General features: G+C 48.9%; 1 protein-coding gene across 2 annotated transcripts in view; it reads right to left on the reverse strand.

Moving 5' to 3' along the window:
• The window catches only part of Mylk (myosin light chain kinase), a 181,620-nt gene that overhangs the window by 103,067 nt on the left and 59,837 nt on the right, over positions 1–18,716 (reverse strand). For both annotated transcript variants that reach the window (XM_059277280.1, XM_059277279.1), the window contains exons 7-10: positions 18,066–18,580; positions 17,325–17,531; positions 10,661–10,795; positions 6,748–6,900 (exon numbers count right to left, since the gene is read on the reverse strand). In XM_059277280.1, the coding sequence (XP_059133263.1) occupies positions 6,748–6,900; positions 10,661–10,795; positions 17,325–17,531; positions 18,066–18,580 (1,010 nt within the window). The remainder of the gene's footprint in view (positions 1–6,747; positions 6,901–10,660; positions 10,796–17,324; positions 17,532–18,065; positions 18,581–18,716) is intronic.

Genomic DNA, 18,716 nt, shown 5'->3' on the forward strand with positions numbered 1-18,716 from the left:
GGAGGTAGGGAAACAGGTGCCGCACACGCACAGCAGCTGACTTAATCCCCCGAAGCTTTAGGCTTCTTCGTCTGTAAAGTTGCACATAGACTGCGGTGAGATTCACTGCAGCAAGCGACCCTGTCTGCACAATCGTACCTGTCCTGTCAAAGCTCCCCCTTGAAAATACCGACCGACAGGGACTTCAGAACAAATGCAACGTTTTGGGAGACTTCTGGAGAAAGTCCAGTGCCCACAGGATAGAGCAGCTCATTGCGTTGTTCACCCACCCGGTTCAGTACAATAAGCAGTACCGGCTGTTCCTCGAACCTGAGGCAATAAAGCCTTCAATTCTTCCTGGGCCTGGCATAAAGAACCTTCCATAGCCTTCGCCCAGGTGGCTGGTCCTGGCTGCAGTATCTCCTGGTATACTATAACTATTTCCCTTTTTCTTCCCTCTACGGTCCTTCTCCAATTTTCTACGAGTTTAGTAGGAAAAATAACTCATTCTGAATCTCTCCTTAAAACCATCATGACCCCCACAACCCCCGCCACCCCTGGACAACCTATCCTGGTCAGCCTGCTGCCCTCCGAAGCCCTGAGTTTATGGATCCAAATGTGCATTCAACGAACACGTTGACCTTTATCTTGGATCTACTAAAGATTCTCTTTAGTTCTTTGAACATGAGCCATTTCCCTTAGCTACCACAATGCAAAAATGCCATTCTAACAGCAAACTGGATTCCCTCTGTTACTCTATGGAAATCCAATAAATCACCAACCGAGGAGCATCTACAGCCAACCTCCCCCCTTTATTTGGTGCTCAAAATGCAGTGTGGTCCCCTCATCAGGGACTATAGTGCCTCCTCTCCCACATTCCAGGGCTTGGTTTCTTGGCCTTGCAGGAAGACAGCCCAGCCCCTTCCCATTTCCAGAGCCTTTGGCAAGCTATAAATCCCCGGGGAGGTATCTGAAGTCCCTTTAACAAAAGTCTGTCTCTAACCCGATAGAACCGTCTTGGAAGGTCAGCACCGCGCTGTTTTTATGGCAGTTTTGGCCTGCCTTGCTTCTGCTGACTTCTCCAGAACGGAAGAAGCAAATGGGAAGAGAAGTGTGCAAGGAAAAAAATGAAAGGGATACAACGTACGACATCTCGGAGAAGAGGTCTGACCGGTAATGATGGGCTCCGAGATGAGAGGCAGGGACCCCCACAACCTCAGCCTTCTTACGGTCTTAGAAGTTATAATCGCACTCCAAACAGGCAGGCACAGCATCCAAACCCCCAGAGTTCTTTGCCAGCGAGGCCTGGAAACCACACTGCTGTTTGTGCTGTCATAACTGGGGCACATCTTGCCACTGGGAGCACAAGGCTTTCATTCTGGACGGTATTTTTGGCCAAGGTCTGCAAGCCAGGAAATGGGGGCTATGGTCTACAAAGGGCTGTAAAAGTGGACAGTTAGGAGCCTCTATAATTGTCCAATTAGTAAAGCGAGGCTCCAGTTCTAAGCTTTGTACCAGATGGACACATCCGGGCCCGCAAGCCCCCCTGCAGTGTGAAGGCCTCCGTCGGCAGAAAAGGAAAATGCTGGCCATGCACTGATTGGACACTAAACTCATGGCTTATCTTACGTTTCAAAGGCTGTGAGCAGATGCTCGGGCACACTAAGGTTCTCAGGATAGTTTAAAAAAAAAAAAAACAGGTTAAAGACAGTACTGTCTCTTCTCCTTCTAGGAGTCTCTCTTCAGCCAAAACATAAGGGTTAAAATGGTTGCCGGTGTGCTCAGCTGACAGAGGGAAGGGTCCATGACTTATGCCAGCGGACAGATGGCATAGGTCCAAAGTACACGCACATACTTGGGATGAGCCAAGGAGGCTGGGAGCTGCCACACACCTAGGTGTTCAGAGTCAAGAACATGGCTGCTTTGAGAGGCCTGTTGTCCCCCCACTAGGGACTCTTCATCAAACAAACCCTCTAACAAATGTCTTCATAAAACATTTTTTTCATCAGATTTTTTTTCTTTTTACCTTACCCACATTTTATGTCCTTAGGGTCCTCTCACAGGCCCAGCATGCCTTTAGTTGAGCAAACAAATCATTAGTGGAGAAACTATGTCAAATAGGTACAATTAGCAGATTATTAATGTATCTTGTTGCTTAAGAATTTAGCCTTGACATAGATACCGTGTGTGTGTGTGTGTGTGTGTGTGTGTGTGTGTGTGTGTGTGTGTGTGTTAAACTGAAAATATCCTAGCCCAGGAAAGGCCCCCTGCTCATGACTCAGTCCTGATACAGGGAGTTAGTGACTGTTTCTAGATCTTCCAGGACACTGTAGGAACTCAGATTCATCATCCACTAGATTCCATTTGTTTTTGGTGTGGAAGGAAGAGTATGTTGCCTGGTTAATAATGGGGATGGTCTTTCTCCTAGCCTGGAGAGAAGGGAAACAGGCATATTTGTTGAGGGGCTTGTGAGAGCTAATTTGCAGGTCTGTGGGAGCCCACAAAGGTTCTAGTGAGATCTGAGCTTGCTTTACACAGCAGGGCTGCATTAGGGGATGGCTTGACTACGTGCATGGTCACCAGGTTCCTGGGATGGTCTGCACTTGGCTGTGCTGGGGGGGGGGTGTCTTTTGCTCCACCCCCAGCATTCCTTTATAAGCCCTTTAGAAGAGGCTGTTGGATATTGACCCAGGCCCTCCCGAGCTATCCTGTGTTTCTGTCTCTCTCCTCTATACTTCTATCTACATACTTCTCACTTCTCCCTCCTCAAGATTACCCTGGGGGGAAAAACAGGGAGCTGATCTCCCTCACAGGTCTCCTGAAAGTTTCAGGCACTGAGATCCTAGACAAGTGGGGAAGTCGAGGGAATGCCTCTCTGCATATAGGGAGGGCTCGCCCACCCCAACGCCCTTTCAGTCACTGCTCACCGGTCACAGGAGCTCACAGGACAGATCCTGAGTTACATACAGTATCAGGAAGACAAGGAGTCTCCCTGCAGGAAGATTGCAGATACTTAAAGAGACACTTAGAGCAAATGTCTCTTAACCTTGAGGCCCTGCATGATACATCCCTGCCCCACCCCACCCCCATTATGTTGCTACTCTACTACCCGCTCACTTGGCTCAGCCACAATGGCCATGTTGACCAGGCCGGTCTTGCTCCCACCTCAGGGCACTTGCTGTGTGGCCTGCTGCCCACCTAGAACAGATCTCGTCTGCCTTTGTCTAATTTCATTCCCTGTTCAGTTTTGTAAACGAAATTGTGTGTGTGTGTGTGTGTGTGTGTGTGTGTGTGTGTGTGTGTGTGTAATGCTGGGAATCCAGCGCAGGGATATAGGGATGGTGGATACACTCTCTACCACTGAGCAACATCCTCAGCTCTCCGTTCATTTTCTTAAAAGCATGTGTCAGCATGTGAAGTTAAGCCATGTCTTGACTATTGCCACCCTCTCCATCAGAGGGTAAGCAGGGCGAGGGCGGGCCTGCGTTTTACAGTGTCCCCAGACCAGATGAATGCAGGTACTCGGCAAAGACTTTTGGTAAATAAATGTGACAAGGGATGCACGGTGTTCGCAGAGCTTCTTCTGAGGCAAGCAGGGAAGGCTTCTGGGAGAAAGTGGCATCGGTGGGAGCTAGCTAGGCTTTAGAGCTGCAGAGACAGGCACTCAGAGTGCTGGGCCAGTGCTCTGAAAGACTGTGACGCCTTGAAAAAAGGATCAAGTGCTGAGGAAGAGTCCCCATGTCTGCTCTTCAGCACAGAACCTGCTGGGCGCTCAGACAGAGCTCTAGTCTGGCAGGAGGGCTGCACAACCAGCTCCTCACAGGGGAAACAGCAAGCAGAGGGCAATGTGTTGCTGCATTGCGCCACCTTGTGGTCAGAGCCTCAAGGTGCAGCACATGAGCCCATGGCCGGCTCAAGTCAATTTGAACCAATTCCTCAGGTCTCTCACTTGGTCTGCGGCGGTGTAGCCAGGCAGACCGTAAACTTCCAGTCCTCTCTGCCCTTTACCAAGCAGACAGATAATACTTCAGCAAGCTGATTCTTTGGTAAAAATCACTCCCTGGGATAATCCGTCTTGTTTAAAGTTTGGACACCCATCACAACAGCACATATGGAACATTCTACATTTTGGGGGACAATTCATTTAATCCTCACAGTACTGTGATTACCAGTGTCCCCCATGTCACACAGAGGAAGGTGATACCTGGAGAGTTGACACCCAGGTGACAAGTCTAGGAAGCAGTGAATGGAATTCAGGTCAGGTGGTTGGCTTTGTATTGACACTTTCCATGATGCCACATTGAGTGACAGAACCAGGCCTGAGGAGCTATAGGGAAGGGTGACTCAGCAGTTGAGGCAGCATGGAGTAAGTCCCTTAACATCTCCCACGGGGGCTGGAGCCAAAGGAGCTGCTACAAAAGTCAGCAGAACTCCAAAGCTGAGGAGGGTGCAAGACACGGCCTGGAACCTCCAAAGCACCTTGGGGCAGGGTACCAGAAATGTCACTGTGCCAGGTGTACTCTGCCAGCCCTGTGCAGAGAAGTCTCGTACCGGGGCCCGAGTGTGGGTGCCAGAAATGTCACTGTGCCAGGTGTACTCTGCCAGCCCTGTGCAGAGAAGTCTCGTACCGGGGCCCGAGCGTGGTTGTGTCTCAGCCTTGTTTTCCATTTATGGTTCGGAGCCTCGGTCTGCCTTGGAAAGGTCAGTACCTCCCCCACCCAGGAGGGCACTCACTCACCAGGCTGCTGAGAGCAGATGCAGAGGACCGGGGTGGGTGGGGGGGCAGGGGGGGGCTGTGCTGCAGCTTTTCCCGTTTGCTTTAAAACACACACGCAATCGTGCGGCCTTCCCAACACTCAGGAGTCAGGGGGATACCCCCGAGTTTCCCATCCTTCATCTGAAGACACCTCCCCCCCCCCCTTAGCCCACAGAGACTGTTACTGTAGCTGAGTCTCTAATCCAGTTAGAACACAAACAACTGAAGACATGCTGGATTAGCTGACTTACCAGATACAAGACTGGGTAAAACTGGTCTCTCCTGTGCCATTTGTCCTTTCCTGCCCACTACAGACCGGCTAGCCTCTGGGAAGATGGGAGAGCTGCCGCCCTGGGCCTCCAAGACCAGGCCGTGAACTTCTGTGCTTCCTTGGAAGTCTCATACCACGGTCCCCCGAGGCCCCCAGCGGCCATGCCATGAGAACTATAGAGATAAGTGGGCTATGTGTGTGTACACCAGAGAAGACCTCACGGGCCACCGCCAGCTCTGACCCCAGTGTGGAAGGCTTCCTGGAAGGAAGGGGCAGGCTAGTTCACACATGACTCCACACAGAGGCATTTCTTCAGAGAAATCCAAGTCCCTCCTGGCAGACGGCCACACAGGGCAGACAGGGACCACATTCTCTGTTAGTGACAGCTCCCTTAGCCCCAGGGAAGGACAGTGCCTTTCTCTTTGTGGCTAGCCTTCTGCTCTGGGCCAGGGGAGGGGTACTCTGAGAAAGGGCATCTACGGGGTGCCCTGGGCCTCGGTCCCAGGGCCTGGGCTCAGATGCCGCTTTACCTGCTTTGCTGGGATAGTGTGCTGGCCGAGATCCACTGATGTCAAGGCCACTGGACCCTTCTGTATAAGACAAGGACAACGCTCTGCCCTGAGCCCCAGGGGTCTCTGTGAGGTGGTATAGCTGAAGAGATAGGGGAGGCAGAATGCCTTTTGTGCCCTCTTCTGTGATACCATCTCACACAGCCTTCCAGAATGTGGCTATTCACACTACAAGAGGACTCTCCTAAGAAGCATGAATTTGGGGGGCGGACAAAAGAAATGAGGTAGAGCTTGCTTCTTGGCTGGTAGGGAAGGCAGGCACACTCTACCCCGTATAAGCACCCAGAGGACCCAGTCACTCTCAGGAGCTCGGGGCACAGGCTAAGGAAAGGCGGGAATCAGGGTTACCTGAGGGTCCTGGACCTTAGAATCACCCTCTCTTCCTGGAAACAACCACCATACATAGCCACAGCCCAGAAAGGTGAGTCTCAAGCCTAATGATTCACGGTGATTCCCGGGGACTAAGTGCTGGCCTGATCAATGGCTGACTGTGAGAATCAGATTCCTCGGCACCATGCTGGTGAGGGAAAACCTTGGACCCTTCAGAAGTCTCAGGACCTGCTGCCTCACGAGCACCTCAGGGCACAGAGCCTTTTGTGAGGCCCCTGCATGTTAAGGACACACCTTGCAGTGCAGGTAGTTTTCTTATTCTAGATGGAGAGCTTCCATCTAATCAGGGGACCCTTGTCTCTCTCCCTGGTGTGTCTCCATGGCCCAGTGGGGTTAAGAGATGCAAGGCACACTCCTGTTACTGCGGATTGCCAGAGACCATCTCTTCCATCTGCCTGCCTCCAGGGTCAGGGTCTTCCCTCCCCTCCCCTCCCTCTTCCATTTCTTTCCTCCTTCCTTTCCTTGGAGACAGGGTCTTACTTTCTATGCTCCTCAGGTTGGCTTGGAACTCAGGATCGTCCTGCCTCACCCTCCCTAGGGCTGGATATCAGGTGTTCCACTTCATGCCTATGCTCAGGATTGTCTATGTAACTTCTCCTTTGTCCCTAAGATGTCCCAGCAGCCTCTCTGCTTCCATAGCTGCCTGCCAGCAATCACAATTCCATTTACGCTTCTGCTCCTTGAATTCGGGCCAGGAATCCTATGGTCTATAAAAGCATTCTTCCTTCAAAGCAGACAGGCGGAGCTGCAGGGGAAAAAAAAAAACACTTGAAGGATCCTACCTTGGACGGTGACCCTGGCGCTGCAGGACACCTGCCCCAAGGCATTCTCAGCCAGACAGGTGTAGGTCCCACGGTCCTCTGGCAGGGCATCCTGGATGTGGAGCTCAGCCATGCCAGCTTCACAGACGGAGTGAGCAAACTTGATGGGCCGCCCTGCAGAGGGAAGCACAGAAGGGCTCAGGCCAGGGAGCACCTGCTGGTGGTGGGATGCCTGGCTTGACCCCGGCAGGGCAACTGTCACGACGCTGGAGCCGGTCCAAATCCACGGAGGATGAGCCTGGGCCTGGAGAGACTGGGAAGAGTCACTCTGGAAGAATTTGGCATGCGGGAGGGCAATGACAGACAGCTGGCATTTTTGGATAACCTCCACTCCACACACCTGGAAAGAATTCTGCAGGGTCTTTTGGTCCACAGCCCAGGCTCGGGCAGAGTAGACCTCATTCAGACTGAACATGTGGCTCTCAGCTCTTTTGAGATGTCTCCAGGAAGAATGATTCCGTTTCCCACTATAGATATTGATCAGAAAGCAATGCTGTAGCCCCACCCTAATGTGGCAATTACGTTCATTTCCTCTGTGCAATAAGCTACACTTTAGCATTCAAGGGAAAGACACACGTGGGGAATAAAAAAATGAATGGTCCTTCAAGAAGCCCTCTTTATATGCAGTCCTATGTGGCAACAGGTTGTAAGCAGTTAGCATCAGCACCATCTTTAATACATGCTCCCAAATGGTATCATTCTACAATGGAACCTTTACTTTTAGGGAAATAGTCTGTCTTCTTACTGAAGAGTCTGGCCTCTAGCAGGAATGTGTTCCTCTGCTGTATAGGAAGCAACAGTCACTTCTTTCTCTTGCCAGCCGCGCCCCCCCCCCCCCCCCCCGCCCGCCCTAGTTTGCACTTCATAAAATTAAGGGTGGGAGGCAGGAGAGGCAGGCAGTTTAGTGAGAAACAGCCCTCCCCATAGAGCAATGTTTTCTTCTGCATATAACAACACTTCGTGTCTCCAGGACAATTTTGCAAAGAGACTGCCAAGCAAGAGGGAGGGAAGAGGACCTTTCCAATCCACTGCATTCCATAAAAGTAGGACTGGGAGGGGTGGAGGGGGGTGGGGAAGGCAGGGGCCAGGAGAGTGCCATTGGAAGGACTGAATACCCTTTGTTTTTATTTTTGTAAGAGTGACACCCCTCGAACCTGAGACCACCAGCATGCTCCTTGACTGTCCTCAGCCTGTCTCCTCTGTCCCAACATGGGTGACAAGCACTATGAGAACCTGTCTTTTCCTGATGCACAATTCTTGACTCCTTTCGGGCCCACAAGCAGGGATGGTGCCCCAGAAAGAAGCTGCTGGCTCAGAGCACATCATGACCCAGAGTTAAGAAACTCCCAGTCTAAAGAAAAAAGAAAGAAACTCCCAGCCTAGAGGTTTGTTTGGACTAATCTGAAGCCAAGGAAGGTGAATTTAAGCACGATTGCCCTCTAGTGGGAAAAGTGTGGAAAGCCAAGATCTACCCCCAGGGTCAAGACTCACTACTAATAGCAAAGAAACACAAACCATGGTCCACACCCCACCTGCAACCTGTGTGAGTGTGTGTGTGTGTGTGTGTGTGTGTGTGTGTGTGTATTAGAATACAACATATAATTACTATACTTTATTATAACATATTGCATTATTAAGATATAATAGTATATGGTAATATGCATTTATTATAATGTATACTTATATATATATATTATACATTATATATTAATTCTTTGGGAATTTCATACAATGTACTTTGGCCATAGTCTTCCCAACTCCTCCCCCTCACTCCTACCGGATCCACTCCCACCTCAACCCACAATTTTGTGTCCTTTTTGTTTTGTTTTATTGAATTTGTTTTATTGACCCAGCAAGTCAAACCTGTCCTGTTCATATATTCTTGGGTACGGAGCACAATTCCTACCAGGGGCCATACATATTCTTAAAGAAAACAGACCCTCTCTCCCCCTTAAGCTACCAACTACCAGTAGCTCATCAGCTAAGGGTGGGGCTCACAAGCCCTTCCCGCTCCATGTTGGAATGTTGACTGGCTCAATCCTGTCAGGTCCCACGCAGGCAACCATAACTGCTGTTAGTTCATGAATGAAGAGGTCCTGTCGTGTCCAGAGACACCGTTTCAGTTCAGCCCTCCTTCCCTTCCTTCTGTCTCTTGCAGTCTCTCTGTCCCATCTTCTGATGTGGACCCTGAGTCTTGAGACGAATATGATATAGATGTTCTATTTGCAGCTGAGCACTCCAAATGTAGCATTTTCTGAGTATTGACCAGTGGTGAGCTTCTGTTAACCACTGTCCACTGCACAAAAAAAACTGCTCCGCACTGACCTATGTGATTTGGTTCTACACAGGTAGCAAACCAAGAACACTATTTAAGTACTTTATATAATTTTTTAATAAAAAAGAATAAAATTTCATGACATGGGGAAATTGCATGAAATTCTTATTTTAGTGCCCACAAATCATTTCCACACTGTCTGCTGTTTTCATGTTGCAACAGTGGTGTTGAATAATTGTGGCAGAGGAGTATGTCCTGAAAACCTGAAAGGATTTACGGACTGGCTCTCTGGAGGAAATGCTCGCTGACCCTTGTTTAGCTCGGCCCAGTCAAAATGAAACTCTCACTCAGACTCACGACTGGTCCTTATGCTCATATTAACCTCTAGCTGAAAGTAAGCTGGGTCCTTGCGGTCAGTCCCAGGGCCTCTTGAGTAAAGCAAAGTCACTGTTGGGCTCCCATTCACATACACAGTGGAAATACAACTTGCGTCTGAGATCTGCCCATGGGTGAGGGGTAGGAGAGAGGGCACACTCAGTTCTCACCTATCTCCCTGAGCTAACTGCCTGGAGAGAGAGTACACACCTCCTCTCACTCAGAGAGCAATTCTGGCAAAGCCCGAGAGAACCACAGTGGCATGGAGGCTCACAGGCAATGGGTCGGGACAGTGACACACTGTTTGGTGTGTCTATTTGGTGACAAGCGACGGACACTGCCTTTGAAGAAGGCTGTGCCATACGACGTGAGAACCGGCTAAGACTGCAAGCTCTCCGTCCCCATCCTCAAAAGTGAGGTTCCCCGACTGCTCTGTTCTGTAAAGAGTCCCCTCTCAGCAGGTCCCTATGCTTTCTCCCAAGCAGCCTCTGCCCATTGAACAGACTGTCCTCAGTCTTCCATGCTCTTAAAATTAAAAGGCCCTCAAAAGAAGAGATGGATAAAGGTATTTGGTGATTATTTTTTTTCAAAGAGCATTGTTTATGCCAAGTGTGGTGGCGCACACCTTTGATCCCAGCACTTAGAAGCAGAGGCAGGCAGTTCTCTGTGAGTTCGGGGCCAGGCTGTTCTGCACAGAAAGTTTCAGGACATCCAGGTCTACATAGAGAGACCCTGTCTTGAAAATAAAACAACAAAAGTCAAAGAGCTTTACTTAATTATAGAAGTATAATTAACAGCATAAAGAATTATTAGTTTTTATCCTAGACCCACCTGCCACTCAATTAAAGGTCAAATTCTTTGACCAAGTTCTGATGTGGGTCACTGGATTATTTATGTGCATGTTCATTTATTGACTCAAGGAACGCTTATTGATGGTATCTTAGGAGTCTAATCGTAAGAAAAGAAACTGAAATTGCATGTGTGTATCTCTGGGCAGGTGCCTCATTACCCACTTTATACATGTGAACTCAGTGAATCTCTAACAGCCACCCTGCCAGGCTGGCAGCAGGATTCCCCAAGAGCAGATGAGCTGGGTCAGCTGGTGAGCAGCAGGCCCAGTGCCCACACCTTCTCTTTCCTGTGCTTCTGAGGCACACATGGTTCAGTATGAGGAGAGAGAACTCGAGTCAGGAGGCTGACGGGGAGGGAGCAGGGAGAACTCACCATTGATCAGCCAAGTGATCCGGGGTACTGGGGTCCCCCGTACAGAGCACCGCAGCACCAAGTCCTGGCCCTCAACGACAACACTGTCCTTCAGGACGCTGGAGAATGAAGGGGCCGTCTGTGCCAAGTTTGACCCTGTGAAGGCAAACAACAGAAAGACCCTCTCAGGTCACAGCTTGCCCACCCAGTGATGGACCAGTTATGCCAAGCCTTGCAAGGCAGACATACCCATTGTCCTGGGCCCTGGGCTTCCTCAACGGCGGACTGTGCCTTGTCTACCTCCATGCTTGAGGAGGAAAGGCATCAGACGCCTGCAGGCCACTCAGTACAACTGACAGGGGGTCTTCCAGGGTCACAAAGCTCCCTGGTGCTAGGACACTCACATGGAGGCCTGCCTTCTCTCCTTGCGATGCAGGTCTGTCCCATCTACTTTTGACCTTGGCTATCTGAGCATCCTGGGAGTGCCTTCTCCCCCTCTTTCTGGGTCTGACTCCGAGTTCTAGGGTCTCTTCTTTGTACATGCCATCACCAATCACATGGTCTAATTACATGGTTCAATTAATGTCTTATTTGTAGAAACTGTAGACCCATAGTGGGGATATTTCCATTTGAAATTATTTTAATTATTCCCCGCCCCCCCAATTCCAGGACTGAATCAAATGACAAAGACTCATATGTATTTTCCAAGTGTGATTTGAGCCCGGTTCTAGGTCAAAGGTCCAGAATGGCTGATGGCAGTGCTATATACACACACACACACACACACACACACACACACACACACACACACACACACTGCCTGCTGAACTCTCAGAGGAACTGCCTGCAGAACTTACAAAGTTCAAAGCCTTCTGTACTGTAGATTGGGGAACACTTTAAAATTTGAAGACCTTAATTAAGAGAAACAGGGACAGATGGTGGCTTCTGAACCAGCCAGGGTATGGTACGGCAGAATCACAGGCCACTCTCTGATGCCACAACCACACTGTCTCCTCTAGACCTTGGGGTAGAAGATGGGTGAGCAGACAGACGACAGCAACGGTGTTTCTGATCAGGCCTGGCACCGAGGAAGGGGCAATTGGTCCAAGGACTGGAGGAACGCACCGTCTACACCTTCTCTGAGTCACCGTCAGATTCCCTCCCTAGAGAGACGCTGTTCAGAGTCACTGACAAGATTACGTTCCTAGCCAAGTTGGGTTAGAAATATGCTATCTTTTATAAGGCGTGTGACAAGTGACATCATTTTACTGCACTTCAGTATGCTCTTCTGGAAAAGGGGTGTAGCTCTAATTACCTAGTGTGGCGACTGGGATCACTAAATAAAATAAAGCAAGGAGAGCATGTGGCACACGCCTAGCCTGCAGAACACTTACAGAGAGTCTTTGCCACTCTCATCAAGTGGAAGCCGTGCACGGAAACCCTGCTTGGAGGAGGTAGAGTTTAGTGTGGGAGGCAGAGAGACAGAGGAAGAGCTCCCAAGAAGACAGTGACCAAGAAGGAAGAAGCTCCTTTGATGAGGGAAGAGGAAAGACTCGGGGCGGGGTCATCCCTGCTGGCCAAGATCTCCATGGAGATGGAAGGCATAGAAGAGACGTGTGAATGAAGGAAGCAGCCTTTCTGCAGTCAGAGGAAGGAGGAAGGAGAGGTTGGTGATAGACGCTAAAGAACATGCGCGGCACAGACTGTGTCTTGGTAAAGTATTTGCCGAGAATGAATGGGGGATTTGTAATCTGGAGAGGTGGTGAGATGGCGAACCCCTTAAGGAGATAGGGGAACGCAATGCACTTCTAGAAGGGGAGAAAAAAAACCAAAGAACTGACCTCTGCAATCTACTCCATTAAAGCAGAGAGAATGTCATCACAGAGATCCTAGATCGAGCTTTCCAGAACTCTGGATATTAACCAAGGCTTGAGAAAACCCAACCGCAGCCCTCCAAACTCGGCTGAATCTGGGGAAGGACAGCAGACTCTGTGGTCTTTTAACTCCCCTCCCCTTCACCCCAGCTCTTGGCAGCTTTGGAAACCAGAAGCAACTATGGAACTTGTGAAAATGAGCTGTTTGGGGGCCAGAGCTCCAGAAAAACCATAGCCCCAAGAGAATCGTCACCACTGCCTGGTTCTGGCAGCTCCTTCTGCTCCACCTCCAGCGCCGTCTGCCTTGACCAGACGCAGAGCTCGGTCTGTGTGAATCGCTCTACCCCCAAGGTATTTGTGAAAAAGCAATTATTTAACATCACTGCTACCAAGGCAGCAGTATCAGCTAGGACTAGTATGAGTCTGACCAATAAAACTTAAAAGGAAAAACTGGGAAAATGTCCATGGCTATGAAACTCTGACTTATCCCCTGGGTCCTAGAAGGCCCCATGCAAGTACAAGGCAATGTGTACGCTCAAGGAAGACCTGAGAGGCCCTATTTTCACCTTTGGCTGGTCTGGAGGCTCTCTGCTAGCAAGGAATATTGGCTATGTTGAGTTGTAAACGTTCAGCAGTAGAACGGAAGATTCCCTTAAATACACACAGAATCCCTCATCAAAGGCTGGAAGACACACTGGTTTAAGGCATTTCCTTAATTTATTTGTATCCAACTGTTACTTCAATCACCAAGATGACTAAAGGGAAATGTCACTGGACACATGACATGATCTGGTGCTACCGATGTCCCTCAAGGGCCCATGCATTGGGTCCTCAACTTTGGGGGATATGGTGGACACTGCTGGAGGGGTCTAGTGGGTGGAAGTTAGGCCACTGAGGGGGTCCTTTTGGGGGGTATTGGAATTCAAGTCCTTCATCTCTTGCTTTACTCCCTGGTTTCCTTGAGCTAGGGAGCCTTCTCCATCACACACTCCCTGGTGGGCTTTATCACCAAGCACCAAAAGGGGTGCAGACAGTTGACCATGGACTGAAACCTCAAACTGTGAGCCAAAAAATCCTTTCCTCCTTTAGGTCAATTATGTCAGGAATTTGATCACAGGGACAGAAAGCTAACACATCTAGACTTCTCAGAATAGGAGGAAACAATTAAAAACCATACATTTAATAAAGGACTTATATCCCAAATATATAAAGAAACTCTTAAAACTCCATCACCACCACCACCACCACCACAACAACAAAATGACTGAATTAAAAAATGAGCAATGATTTTTTTCACTAGACTTCTGTAAAGAAGATATGCGAACATCTGAAAAGCACATGAAATTATATTCAATGTTAGTCATCAGAGAAATGCAAGTCAAAGTCCCAGAGAGACAATGATAGAAAAGGAAAATATGAAAGGCAAGGTGTTGGTGAGGATGTGGGGAACTTGGAACACTTGACACTGCTGATGGAGCAGGATGGCGACACCACCGTAGAGAACAGCCTGCTGGTTCCTCAGAGGGAAACACAGCATTACCTCACGACCCAACAGTTCCACAGACACTGGAAAGCACCTGCACACACTGCTAACAGAGAGCTCCGCCCCTAGAAGAGCTAATGGCTGCAGAGGGAGGGAGAGTCGTTTTTTTCCAGGGATGAAAGCCCCCAAGAGACTTCTCAATCCTATGTGGTCCTCCTTAAACACATGTGCCTACAGGTAATGCTAACTGGACTAAGTAAGTGTGCATGTGTGTGTGTGTGTGTGTGTGTGTGTGTGTGTGTGTGTGTGTGTAAAACAATAATAATTATAGAAGAATAGAGAGGGGTGATGGGTACATGGGAGGAACTGGAGCGGGAGAAGGTGGGGTGCAAATGTGTAAATGCAGTGTACTCATGTAAGGAAAATTTAAGAAAATTAAAGTAAAAAATGCCTGAGAAGCAGAAATACACCCAACATTCCTCTACTGATGACTGGACAGACACAAGTTGATCCAGTCAGTGGAATGTTATTCAGGTACAAAGGTGAATGAAATGCTGGTACAAGCTACAACAAGATGAAACCTGGAAACGGTCTGCTTGTTTGTTTGTTTTGATTTTTGTTTTTCGAGACAGGGTTTCTCTGTGTAACAGCCCAAGCTGTCCTGGATCTCGCTCTATAGACCAGGCTGGCCTTGAACTCATAGACATCCACCTGGCTCTGCCTCCCAAGTGCTGGGATTAAAGGTGTGCGCCGCCGCCGCCGCCGCCGCCGCCGCCGCCGCCGCCGCCACCGCCACCACCCAGCTGCATTCTTCTAAGACAAAGAAGCCATTCACAAAAACCCCCAACATTATATGATTCCACTGATAGAAAATGTTCATAATGGGCAAATCCACAGAGACAGAAAATAAATAATGGGTTTTGGGGTTGGGGCCATGGGAACAGCAATGTCTGATGATTCGTCGGATTTTGGAGTGATTGTCTAAATGATGGTAGTGATGGGCATACAATTCTGTGAATGGTTTAAAAATCAGTGAATTACAAACTTCAAAGGGTGACTTTTCTACCACACAAACCAACAACAATAACAACAAAATGATAGAGGGTTGGTAAGAGACAAACTACCCCAAGATGTTAAATAAGAAAAAAAAAATTGTTTTCCCTAAGATGTAGATAAATTCAAAGCAGACAAAGCCGGAGGAGAATTTAGGCTCTTCAGACATCCCATCCACCTTTGGTAGCCCTGAAGACACACATCTACCCGCTAACAAGACATGGAGCCTGGACCAGCTGATGAAGCAAGAGCTCCTAGGCCTGACATCACTGCCACAGGTATTCCATCTCCAAAAAGAATAGATAACACTCCTTGTAAAGAAATTCACCAGCACAGTAAAATCCCAGTCAAGAGGCAAGTAAAGGAGCTGGAGAGCTGGCTTGGCAGTTAAGAGCACCGGCTGCTCTTCCAGAGGACCCGGGTTCGATCCCCAGTACCTAGGACAGATGGCTCACACCTGCGTGTAACTAGTTCCAGAGGTTCCTGACACCCTCTTCTACTGAGTGATTTCCTGTGGAGATTTTAGATATACACCAAAGGAGACAATCATGCAGTGAATCCCTGTGTACCTCTCACTCACTTCCATTTTTATAGACCAGTATTGTTTTGTTGATATTCTTGCCTATGCTGCCCAAATGTCAAGTATTTTTAGGGCAAATATAAGAAATCATATCATTTCATTAGAGAATTAGCTAAGAAGAAACCTCGAGACCATCGTCACAACCTTAAATAGCACCATGTATCAATGCCTACATTTGTCTGATCTCTCACAAAAACTTAAAAACTGTTTTAGTCGGAATTGTATAAAACCTTCAAACTCTCAATACTGATATGTTTTATACCTTTTAATCTAATCATTTTGTTCTCTCTCTCTCTCTCTCTCTCTCTCTCTCTCTCTGTCTCTCTCTGTCTCTCTCTGTCTCTTTCTCTTCCTTCCTCCTTTTACTTTCCTTGTAATTCATTTGTTAAAATAACCTGGCAAAGGTTGCTGGTCCTGTAGAACTCCCAACTTGGTGTATTCTACTCCTAGGGTTTTCATTTAATAGGTTTATCAGTGGTTTGACGTGGACCTAGGGCCCACAATCGCACATTATGCATTCAAAAGGGAATTTTTTTTAATAAATTATGTATACAGTATTCTGCCTGCATGTGTCCCTGCAGAAGAGGGCACCAGATCTCATTACAAGTGGTTGTGAGCCACCATGTGGTTGCTGAGAATTGAACTCAGGTCCTCTGGAAGAGCAGTCGGTGCTCTTAACCACTGAGCTATCTCTCCAGCCCAGGAATTTTTGTAATTAAATTTATTTAGTGTGTGTGTATGTCTGTGTGCATGTGTGCACACGTACAGCGCACATGGCCTAGCAAGGATGTGGGAGCTGCTTCTCTCCTCCCACAGTGTTTAGTATCCTGAGGATTGAACTCAGGTCATCAGCCTTAGCAACAAGCTCCTTTGCCCACCGAGTCCTCTCAGCAGGGAGAAATTGTATAGAAAAACAAATGGAAACATAGACTGACTGACTAACTTCCTTCCTCTCTCTTCTTTGGTTCCGGCGCCAGAGATCAAAACCCGGAAGTCGTGCAAGCTACAGGAGCACTCTACCGCTGAGCTGTGTGTCCAGGACAACTCATCATGGCTTCTCTGTAACAGTGGGACAGTGACCACAACAGAAACCGTCAACAAAACAAAAAGATGCCAGAATTATCCATGTCTACTCTCACAACAGTCTATGGCTACTAAAAATCATGCCTTCAAAAATATTAAACAGTATAGAAAGAGGTTTGCGTTCCGTGAGTGAATTAGGATAGAAAGCAGGATTCAAGCGAGCACAACGCTGATTTTGTTTAAAAGACATTAAAATATTTATTTTGGAGCCAGAAGATTATATATGGCTTAAATCCTGCACAACGAACATGCATTGCTTCTATAAACAGACACTGAGTAAACATAAAAGGCGTGGCACCCCATCATCTCCTATTTCCTCAAGCCTGTATATTTAGTGAATGCTCATTCTCTGTGGTTAGAGCTGAGTCATGGCACTACTTGGGCAGCTGAGGAACCTAAAAAAATAGAGCTGTCAACTGGCCTTGGCATGGACTGGGGAACGTCTGTGTTGAGGTGACTCTATGATAAACATCTGCTGAAGAATTGGGGGGTGCGGGGGTGCGAGCAGTGACTTCTCCCTTGGTCTGTCGGTGAGGACGACATCTGCAGTCTAGGGTGCGGAGCTGTAGGACCTGAACTGCCTGAGTCATGGGAATCGGGGGATGTACTCACGTTCCACCAGGAGGGTCCAACTGCAGGACACATGGCCAAGGATGTTGGATGCTGTGCAGCTGTACCTTCCACAGTCCCTCATCCGGGCTCTCCGTAGGCAGAGGTAATGGGATGCACCGTCTTCATAAATCTCAATAACGCCTTCTCGTCTCCTCACAGGGATGCCTTCCAGGAACCAGGCCACTTCAGGCTTTGGTATCCCTGAAACTATAGGGCCATGTGTGGAACAGGTGCCCTCAGGGAGCACTGTGTGGCTTATAAGGTGGGGTGGGGAGAGACTGACGGGAGGGAAGAACTCAGGCTAGGCGGGAACGGATTTCCTACTTCCAAGCCTGCCCCTTCTCCTGGGATCCTGCACTCGCCGAGTAGATGTCCTGTGAGAGTCAGGATCCTGAGGCAGGGGACAGCAGGGGTGATGGGCCAATTCTCCAGGGGAGACAGGCACTGGAAAAGGAGGACAGAGAAGAAGGGGCCTGCAGTGTGTTTGTGATGATGGATACGCTGAGGGGTGAGTTAGAGCACAGGACCAACGCTCTATTTCATAAGAAGTCATGGGCAACTCCGAGGGCTTTAGAGACTGAGCACTTCCTAAAGAGAAGACCCTGGAAAGTAGCTTCCTGGGGGACCTAGTTTAAAGGGATGCAGAGATACAGGAGGTGCAGGCTGATGTGTGGTGAAGGAAAGGAAGAGCCATCAAGGGCCTACATTTTGGGAACCAGCACCTTAAGCAGCGCCACTCACCCTCACAGATGAACTTGACTGTCTGATCTTCAGTGACTTCTTGGCTTTGGGGCTGACTCTCAAATTTGGGGAATGTCGACTCCCTTTGGCTCTCTATGGAGATGTTCCTGGTACCAAACTTGTTCCCAGCTGGGCCTCCCAGGCCACACTGTCTGGTAGGGAGTGTGGCTTGCTGAGGGACAGCCAGACTTTTCCTCTCCTCCCCAGGAGAGAAGGCCCGGAAGCCTGGTTCTCTCGCTTCTGGCTGGACTTTGGCAGCCTGCAGGGTAATGGTGCTGGAAGTCTTCTGCAAGACTGAGGACTGCAGGACCTTTCCGGGAGAACCCTCACACAGCTTCAGCTTGGGCTCCTGCAGGGACTTCAGGTGGCTGTTTGTGGCCCAGGCTGAGGAGACACTCCTCTGGGGGCTTGAGCAGTTCTCACTTTCGGCCACAGTCTCTGGGTCCTTGGAGACTCCATTGGTCACCTCCTTCCTGATGTCTGGACTGGGGGCCTTGGTCGCTCTCACAAACGTCCTGTATGGCAACAAGGAGGGTCAGGAGGGGGAGAGGGAAACAGGGGCAGGGTGGTCATCTGGTTACTTGCAAATGTTACTCACCATGGTAGAGATGTCAAGTATCACAAAACCTACAGATGATGGCTAACAGCAAA

Source organism: Peromyscus eremicus, chromosome 12, assembly GCF_949786415.1.
Source record: "Peromyscus eremicus chromosome 12, PerEre_H2_v1, whole genome shotgun sequence".
Lineage (NCBI taxonomy): Eukaryota > Metazoa > Chordata > Mammalia > Rodentia > Cricetidae > Peromyscus > Peromyscus eremicus.